The 9,904-nt window shown below is 44.1% G+C and overlaps 1 protein-coding gene across 2 annotated transcripts in view; it reads left to right on the forward strand.

Annotated features, from left to right (window-relative positions):
• TMCO3 (transmembrane and coiled-coil domains 3) overlaps positions 1-9,904 on the forward strand; it is a 60,157-nt gene that overhangs the window by 25,041 nt on the left and 25,212 nt on the right. For both annotated transcript variants that reach the window (XM_017519751.1, XM_017519753.1), the window contains one exon: positions 7,600-7,717. In XM_017519751.1, coding sequence (XP_017375240.1) covers positions 7,600-7,717 — 118 coding nt within the window. The remainder of the gene's footprint in view (positions 1-7,599; positions 7,718-9,904) is intronic.

Below are 9,904 nucleotides of genomic sequence, written 5' to 3' on the forward strand. Positions count from 1 at the left end.
CTGGACCGGAGAGGGGAAGAGTGGTTGGGGAGGGTCAGTATATACAGACTCGGAGCCCAGGTGCTGGACTGGAGAGGGGGAAGAGTGGATGGGGCAGGTCAGTATAGACTCGGAGCCCAGGTGCTGGACCGGAGAGAAGACCTGGTATGTTTTCAGAACTCAAGGCAGGAGTCCGTCTCCAACCCCCACAGGATAAAGGGAAATAAGCCCACCCAGGTATGTCATGTACTGCAGCAGAGCATGAAGGGAACGTCTGAACACTTGGCAGAAAAGACAGGTGGTCTAAGAAGGAACAGCATATAAATGGGCTGACAGGACACATCTCAGCAACCTCAGGTGGTGGAAGATACTGGATAGGCATCCCACACCCATGGGAGACAAGTCATATGTGTCCAGCAAAAGTACCATGGAAGAGTTGGGGGTGACATGCCCGCATTTCTGATGTGAGAAGACCCCAGAGCACCGCCCACCCCGCCGTTTCCACAGGGCCAGCACAGGGGCCCAGCAGAGGCAGAGCTGGGCATGGAGACAGCAGGGAGACAGACGGTTCTAGAAGTTGATAAATTTAGTCAAGTATGCCTGTTAGAAAAGGAGGTGTTTGAGTTTGTGGTTTTGAAGGCCAGGCCAAAACTCTACATAGTAAGAAGATAGGAGGGTTGCATGTTTGGGAAGGAGTTGGACTCAAGGACTTGGACTTGGAGAGGAAATTGATAATTAAACCTGTTAAATGTGTGATAGACCCACAGCACATTAGAAAATGTAAGAAATTTACAATTAAACATGTTAAATGTGTAATGGAACTACAGCACAGTTAGCAAATGTAATTTGAAAAAAAGCTTCAGGAATAAACTTCTCAAAAGAGAGCTGTGACTTTTGAGTATAAAGTCACAAATGGAGTGAATTTGTGTTTACAGAGTTCATAAAAAGACCTATTCATAAAGATATAATTTCTCCTCAAATTTATAAACTCATAGCTGTTCCAATAAAAAAAATATGGCAGGGTTTTTCATGAAACTGAACAAACTGATCCTAAAATGTATTTGGGGCCAAAAGGCCAAGAATAGCCAATATTAATGTGTGATGAGGAGCTCCAGCAGCTGCCGGGACTGATGATGTCACAGTGGATAGTGGCACCATAGGCTGAGATGGAGCTGGGGAGTGGGGCCCACAGCTCAGACACTGCAGAGAAGCTGGGGATCAGCTCACCAGGAGTGGGAATTAGCTCTCCAAATGGAAGAAAATAAAATTAGCTTGGCTTTAAACTAGGGGAAGGAAATAGAAAATCTCTTTATAACCTTAGGGTAGAATTCCTTAAAATATAGCAGAATTCAAAAGACAAAATACTGATACATATGACACATTCAACTTTGTAACTTTCTTTTTCATACTAACCTCACTGTGGGGAAAACTATTCAACTCATTGAAAGGCCTTTTTTTTTTTTTTTTTTTTTTTTTTTTTTTTTTTTTTTTTTTTTTTTTTTTTATTAGATGGAGTCTCGCTCCATCTCCCAGGCTGGAGTGCAGTGGCGGTGGTGCGATCTTGGCTCACTGCAACCTCCGCCTCCCGAGTTCGAGTAATTCTCCCTCCTCAGCCTTCTGAGTAGCTGGGACTACAGGCACGTGCCACCATGCCCAGCTAATTTTTGTACTTTTAGTAGAGACGGTTTTCCCATGTTGGTCAGGCTGGTCTCGAACTCCTGACCTTGTGATCTGCCTGCCTCGGCCTCCCAAAGGGCTGGGATCACAGGCATGAGCCACTGCACCTGGCTGAAAGGTATTTTTTTTTAAAATAAGTCACAGGCCAGAGGAAGACATTTCCCATAGTTATTTATTTATTGTTTGTTTGTTTAGAGCAAAGGATTAATATTCATAATTTATTAAGAACGTCTGCAAATCCAAACCAAAAATTAACCTAATGGGAAAATAGGCAGAATATCTGAGTAACTTACGGGAGGAGAAACCTGAACGATGAGTAAACATGAAGACGGCAGCCTCACTAGTAGTTGGGGTTGCAGGTTGAGGGGACTGAGATTGATGCCATCCACATGAGCTTGCCGCCAAGCTTTGTTTTAGATCGGGTCTTGCCGTCACCCAGGCTGGAGCACAGTGGCCCTATCTTGGCTCACTGCAGCCCCAACCTCCTGGGCTCAAGTGATCCTCCCACCGCAACATCCTGAGTAGTTGGGACTACAGGTGTGTGCCACCATGCCTGGCTAAGTTTGTTATTTTTTTGTAGAGAGAGGGCCTCTCTGTGTTACCCAGGCTGGTTTTGAACCCTGGCCTCAAGCAGTCCTCCTGCCTCAGCCTTCCAAAGCACTAGGATTGCAGGCATGAGCCACCACACCTGGCCCTGGGAAACATTTTTAACCTGATGTACCCTTGGCAAGAACGGGGAGTTTCGAGATCTAAGCATTCTCCATGGGAATGTAAATTGGTTCAGCCACTTTGGAGAACAGTTTTACAGTCAGAAAGTTCATTTCTACATACATAACTTAGAAAATTTTTGCAAAGTATTATAATTCAAAGCAGCATTTTTTTTTATTTATTTATTTTTTTGAGACAGAGTCTTACACTGTTGCCGGGGCTGGAGTGCAGTGGCACGATCTTGGCCCACTGCAACCTCCACCTGCCAAGTTCACGTGATTCTCCTGCCTCAGCCTTCCAAGTAGCTGGGATTATAGGACCCTGCCACCGAGCCCAGCTAGTTTTTTGTATTTTTAGTAGAGATGGGATTTCACTATGCTGGTCAGACAGGTTTCGAACTCCTGACCTTGTGATCTGCCTGCCTCGGCCTCCCAAAGTGCTCGGGTTACAGGCGTGAGCCACTGTACCTGGCCAACAGCATTATTTTTCATTGCAAAAAATTGATTAACTGGATATTCAGTAACATGCTGGACAGTTAAGGTGTATTCATACACTGGAATGCTGCGGAAGCTAATGTGAATTACTCCTGTAGTATAGAAGGAAAAATATAGGATGTAGAATACAACGTATTTATATAAAGTCTGAACTTTACATACGTGCAAACTTTTACACTAAAAGCCAGAAGTGTTTGAGAATGACAGATACGTCAGGGTGCTTCTGCCAGAGACGGGGAAGGTGTGTGATCAGAGAGGGAGGCAGGACAGCAGCCGCTTGTGACACTTCTGTCAGAAGCTGAGTCATGGCTCTGGTCACTGATGACATGATGCTTTGTACCTTTTTTCTTGATCCAAAGTATTTTATAATAATTGTTTTTGAAACCAGGTAACCACTAAAAAGTGGAAAAGCAGTTTATAATTTCCAAATGCTACTGTTTTATTTCTATAGTTTTGTAGTAAGCTTTGAGACCGGGAAGTGTGAATCCTCCAACTAACTTTGTTCAAGACTATTTTGGCTGTTTGGGGTCACTTGAGATTCTGTATAAATTTTAAGGTAGGGTTTTCTATTTCTTCTGAAAACATTGTTGGGATTCTGATAGGAATTGCATTGGATTTGTAGTTGTAATTTGGGTAGTATTGACGTCTAAACAATATTAAGTCTTCCAGTCCATGAATACAAGAGACCCTACTTAAGCGTGCCTTTCATTTCTTTCAGCAGCGCTTTGAAGTTTTCAGTGTATAACTGTTTTGCCTCTTTGGTTAACTTTGTCCTAAGTGTTTTATTCTTTTTGACCTGTTGTAAATGGAATTGTTTTCTTAATCTCCTTTTCAGATTGTTCATTTTTAGTATATAGAAATGCAGCTGACTTTTGTGTGTTGATTTTGTGCCCTGCAACTTTGTGAGTTGGTTTATTCTAACAGAATTTTGTGTGTGAAATATTTAGGATTTTCTACATTTAAGATAATCCCGTCTGCTAACAGGATCATTTAATTCTTTCTTTCTGATTTGGACACCAGCCTTATCTCTTAGAGAGGCACCCTGAGATGTGTGCTTGAGAGGATGTCTGGGGCTTCCCTCAGGGTACAGTGGAGGTTAGCATATGAAGCAAGGTTATTCTACTTGATCATGGAAACTGGATTATCTGTTCCTTGACATCCACTGTATTTCTCTTTCTACTTTTGCATATGTTTGAAATTTTATTAGAAATTCCTATAGATGGTCAGGCATGGTGGTTCATGCCTGTAATCCTAGCACTTTGGGAGGCTGAGCCAGGCAGATCACCTGAGGTCAGGAGTTCAAGACCATCCTGGCCAACATGGTGAAACCCTGTCTCTACTGAAAATACAAAAATTAGCCGGGCGTGGTGGTGTGTTCTGTAGTCCCAGCTGCTCAGGAGGCTGAGGCACAAGAATTGCTTGAACCCGGAGGCAGAGGTTCTAGTGAATCAAGTTCACGCCACTGCACTCCAGCCTGGGCCACAGAGTGAGACTCCATCTCGAAAAAAAGAAGAATAAGAAAAAGAAATTCCTGTATAGCCCAGACTTAAGACTGTACCACCGGAGCTTAAAGGTATCAACTTTGACCACACCAGAAGCCTCAGTCCTACGTGGATTTTGGTCCAAATTCTGTTACTTTTTATTTCTCAAGATGTCTAGCCAATTCATGTGATACTGCGGCCTAAATCCTCAGAGGGGTCAAATAAATGTATAACTCCACTCTGCCTTGCCTGTGCTGAAAACTCATAGAGGAACAGAGGAGGCAGCTGGATTATGAAGAAGGTGTGGGTTGCATGCCTGGCAGTGATGAGCTGCTTAGGCCTCATGTTTAACCTCGGAGCAAGACTCTCACCACCCAGCCACATGCAGCACTGGCATCCAGAGGCCTCCGTGGGCAGGGCCTGCCCTGTGGAACTCAGGTCTGCGAGAGACACTCAAGACCAGGAGCCGTGGCTGGCTGCTTTACCAAAGGAAGAGGGGCTCTATCCGTTCCCAGGAAGAGGGCTCTTGTCTCTCTGGGAGTGAAGTAGGTGGGACCAGGCAAGAGGCCAGGGGTGGTAGGGAGACATTCCCTTCTGGTGAAAATGCAAGCGAGGGGAAAAGAGGTTTCCCCGACAATGTGCTAGAATATTCATGCAGCAATTTTTATACTAGTGGATAAATGGAACTCCTGAATGTCCGTCAGGAGATGAATGGATAAATTGTGGTCTACTCTGCCACAGTTCTAAAAATAAATCAGAGCTTTGTGCACCAGCATGGATGGTTTTCAGATATAGTCGTGGTCAAAGACAGCAAGTTGCAGAAATGTTGATTCTGTGAAGTTTAATATGAGAAAATAATGAGCCCAGCATTGTTTCCAAATCTGTAATGTTACATTAAGCAGAAGTGCATTCAAGGGATGATTACCTTTAAGGATAAGGTCAGGTGGGGAGTGTGGGTGCAGGAAAGAGGGTCCCAGTGGCAAGGGGTTTACAGCGCTCCTTGGTGGCACTCTTAGGACTTTGTTTCTTTAAAAATTGGAAGCAAATGTGTCACAGGTTTAAAATTCAGCAAAATTCCTTAGTGGGTATGTGAACATTTGATATACTCCTTGTTTTCTGTATATTTAATCTTTAATAAAAGGAATGGAAAAGAGGAAAAAATTAAAATGGTTGTACTGATAAGCACAAAAAAACAAGTGCAAATTTCAGAAAGATGACAATGGTAAAAGCACTGAGAAATTGGAGAAGCTGCGCTGTCTCAGGGAATAATCACCTCCCTCTCACCTGACTGCACTGCCGAAGTTCGGTGCCGTCCCGGCTCCCAGCACTTGGCTTCTCCTGCAGCCCCAGGAACTCCCTGCTGCCAGCAAAGGTTTCCTGCGGCAGGCCCTGTGGGTGTGGACTTGGGGTTCTGCACGGGGACTGTGGTGAAGACCTACCTGGTCTCTGCAGAGTCTGTGCTGCATGGTCTAGTGGACGGCAGCTGAATGCCTGTTGATTTAAGCCAGTTCACTGTGATTGGTGCAAAGGAAGAGAACAAAATACTAAAAACAGTTCCAAAATGCTGGCAGTAATACCATCAAAGGCTGTGTCTGAAAAGTGAAATGTAGTGAGGGATTTTGTTTTTTTAAATAGAAGGGGCGCAGGTGTGAATGTGTTGCCTGCAGAAGATGGGGGTAGCTCAGACTCTCGTCTCACAGTCTCCCTCCCGTCTTGCAAAGGCTGTGAGATGAAGGGAGGTGTGGTGAGCACGAGCCCCAGCAAGGCTTACGGTGAAAATCCCCAATTTGCGAAGCGTCGGCACAGACAGTATTAGTTGGGAGGCAGTTTTTGTTATCTCTGAATCATGTAACCCTAAAAGGCACAAAGCTGTAGCCACAACAGCCTGACGTGATCTGTTCAGACTGTTTTAAAATTCTAGACCAAGATGCTTTGTTCACCGAAAATTTAATTTTGTGTAATAAGTAAATCAAGCCTTCTAAAATGATTACCTGAACTTCTGTCCAGAAAGAGATTTTTGCTGGCATGGAGGGGGTTTTGTGTGGTTCTGCTACTTTTTAAAAATAAGCCTTTTCTATCAGATTGGTCTTTAAAAATCTGTTAATAGCAGTAGCTTTATTATTATTATTATTATTATTATTATTTCTTTTTTTTAGACGAAGTCTCGCTCTTGTTGCCTACCCTGGAGTGCAATGGCGCGGTCTTGGCTCATTGTAGCTTCTGCCTCCTAGGATGAAGCAATTCTCCTGCTCCAGCCTCCCAAGTAGCTGGGATTATAGGTGCCCACCGCTACACCTGGCATATTTTTGTATTTTTAGTAGAGATGGGGTTTCACCATGTTGGTCAGGCTGGTCTCTAACTCCTGACCTTAGGTGATCTACCCACCTCAGCCTCCCAAAGTGAGCCACCATACCCGGCTGTTTTTTTGTTTTGTTTTTTTTTTCTTTTGTTTTGTTTTAAGACAAAATACCTTGTTTGGGGTGAGATTGGGGAATGACAATTTAATTTTTAGAAGCATATTTACTAGAGTTCATAGCCAGAACTCTATGAACTGTGTTGAAAATGGGGATCGTTGGAGGCTTGTGCAAGTTACTGAATTCATGAAAAGTGTTTTATCATTTTCTTTTCTTCTTTCCCGAGTTGTTATTTAGTCTCTTCAGCTAGTCATGGCTACTGCTGTTCTGCCCTCATGAGCTAGTGTTTGTCTACTGAGCCTGCTTGGTCTCACAATGAAGGCTCATTCCGTGTGGTGGCTTGGATGGGTCTGCACATTTGGACACCACGTCTGGGTTGGCCACACAGAGAAGGCTCATTCTGTGCAGTGGCTTGCGTAGGTCTACACATGTGGAACACACCACATGACCAGAGGAGCCTGAGTCAGGCCTTCTGCAGTAGCTCAGGGAAGTTATAAAGGTAAGAAGCGAAGGCTTCTTTGTGTGTTTCTGGGACGCAGTGAAATTGGTGTGATTGTCCATCATCTTGTTTGCCATGTCATCTTTTTGTCATGAGGTTTTTCCATAATTATATAAATAACAAGTAAGTAGTAGAAGTAAGGTATTTTGGTGACTTACTTTACAAGATTTTTAATCTTAAAATCCCTCAGTGTTTGTTCTTAAGAGATTTTAAAGTCTATTCTTAAAAATGTAAAGTGCCAAAATTGTTCGAGTTATTTTGGAAGTGTGCACAATGGCAGCATCTTGATTTTGGCTACTTTGAGTTGCTATAGACCTGTCTTCACTGCCTTTCCCCCACCACTGCAGGCGACATTGACTACAGCACGGTGCTCCTCGGCATGCTGGTGACGCAGGACGTGCAGCTCGGGCTCTTCATGGCTGTCATGCCTACCCTCATACAGGCGGGCACCAGTGCGTCTTCTAGGTAAATGCTTTGTGGACACAATTTGCTTTTCTAGTTTAAAATCACTTGTGTATAAAAACACTACTTTATAGCTTTTCCAGAGAGATGTTCTGAACTCACCATGGCTCAGGCTGCTGAGCGCAGACCCTGGAGCAGCACTGCCTTGCTCACCCCTTGGCTCTGCTAAGCTCACCGCTTAGCTGCTCCTCGCCCTGTGCAGGTGGCTTACCCTCACCGTTCCTCAGTCTTGTCTTCCATCAAGTGTGGGGGGGCAGTAGTGCCCACCAATGGAGTAGTCAGGAGAACTGAATGAGGTCAGATACACACATACTTAGAACAATGCCTGGAACATAGTTAATTGATGTGGGTGGGAGGGATGTGTGTGTGGGGAAGTATCTGTGTGTGTATAGGTGGGGTATATCTGTATGCTTACAGGCTGTGTGTGTGACATGTATTCATGTATATCTGCATGTATTTGTGATGTGCCTGTGGGGGGGCATGTGTAGTGTGTGTTCTGTAGCATGTCTGGGGGGGTTATCCATGTTTGTGTATGTGGGTGTGTCTGTGTGCATGTGTCTGTGCATCTGTGCATACATGTGTGGCATGTATTCATGTATATCTGCATGTATGTGGAGGGCATGTATGGTGTGTGTTCTGTGGTATGCCTGTGGGGGTATTCATGTATGTCAGGTGTATCTGTGTGCACGTGTGTCTGTGCATCTGTGCATGTATGTGTGGCATGTATTTATAGCTGCATGTATGTGGGGGGCATGTATGGTGTGTGTGGTATGTCTGTGGGGGTATCCATGTGTGTGTGTGGGTGTATCTATGTGTGTACATGTGTCTGTGCATCTGTGCATGCATGTGTGGCATGTATACATGTATATATTCATGCCTGTGTGGCAGTGGGGGCATGTGTCTACATTTGTGCAGGGGTTGTGTGTGTGTCCTGTTGTCTGTCTGGGGGGGTATCTATGTGTGTATGTGGGGTATATCTCTGTGTTTGCATGCATGTGTGTGTGTGCATGTGCAGCACATATGCATGTATATCTGCATGCATGTGTGGTGTGTGTGTGTGTGTGTGTATGAGAGAGATCATTGTGTAGTTGTCATTGTTACTGTCGTCATCATTACCATTGCCTGATTCTCCCAACATAGTATTGCCAAATGTCAACTGCACTTGATTGCATTCATGTGGAGAGAGAAGCCAAATGGGAAGAATGAATTTATGCAGAAAGTTGTGGGTCAGGCCACATATACAAGTGCGTTCCGAGAGTGTCAGCCAGAAAGTAAGTGCAGCTGCAAAGTCTAGGGCGCCCTCTCAGACTTAGAGGGCTATGAGCTTGAGCTTGTTTTAAGCCAATATACCGTACTTTGTGTATGTAAATATTGTGCTTTAGATCTGCTCTCCAGAGACTGCCTTTATTACGTTTCTTACAACAATGAGTACAACTGGTCAAAACTGAGGAGACATTTTTGAGACTTCTTTTGGAATCGGATTAAAGCACCAGGTCCTGTCTCAGGTGCTTTACTTCTCCCTTTCTAACCTGTATGCTTTTGGGTTTTTTCTTGCCTTATTGCACTGGCTGGAATGTCCAGTACTTTGTTGGAAAGGATTGTGTGAAAGGACATCTTTGCCTTGCCCTTGACCTCTGCGGACAGTGTTCAGTCTCTCACCATTAAGCATGATGATAGATGTCAGTTTTATTGTAGACTCTGTTTGTCAAGCCGAGGAAATTCCCACCTGCTTCTACTTTGCCAAGAGTTTTTATGATGAATGGGTGGTGGATTCTGCCAGTTGCTTTTTCTGTGCCAATTGATGTGATTATGTAATTTTTCTTTCTTAGCTAGTTGACATGATGGATAATATTGATTTTTAAAAGTTGAACCAGCCTTACATACCTGGGATATTCCCACTTGGTCTACGGATATAATTATTTTTATACATTGCTGCCTTCAGTTTGCTAATTTATTGAAGATTTTGGGGTCTCAGTTCATGAGAGATATTGGTGTGTAGTTTTCTCTCTCCCTTTTTTTTGGGGGGGGGATATTCTGGGTTTTGGTATTAAGAGTCATACTAGGTTTGGCCGGGCGCGGTGGCTCACGCCTGTAATCCCAGCACTTTGGGAGGCAAGGCGGGTGGATAACAAGATCAAGAGATCGAGACCATCCTGGTCAACATGGTGAAACCCTGTCTCTACTAAAAAA

The sequence above is a fragment of the Cebus imitator genome, unplaced genomic scaffold, assembly GCF_001604975.1.
Source record: "Cebus imitator isolate Cc_AM_T3 unplaced genomic scaffold, Cebus_imitator-1.0 Scaffold773, whole genome shotgun sequence".
NCBI classification, from domain to species: Eukaryota; Metazoa; Chordata; class Mammalia; order Primates; family Cebidae; genus Cebus; species Cebus imitator.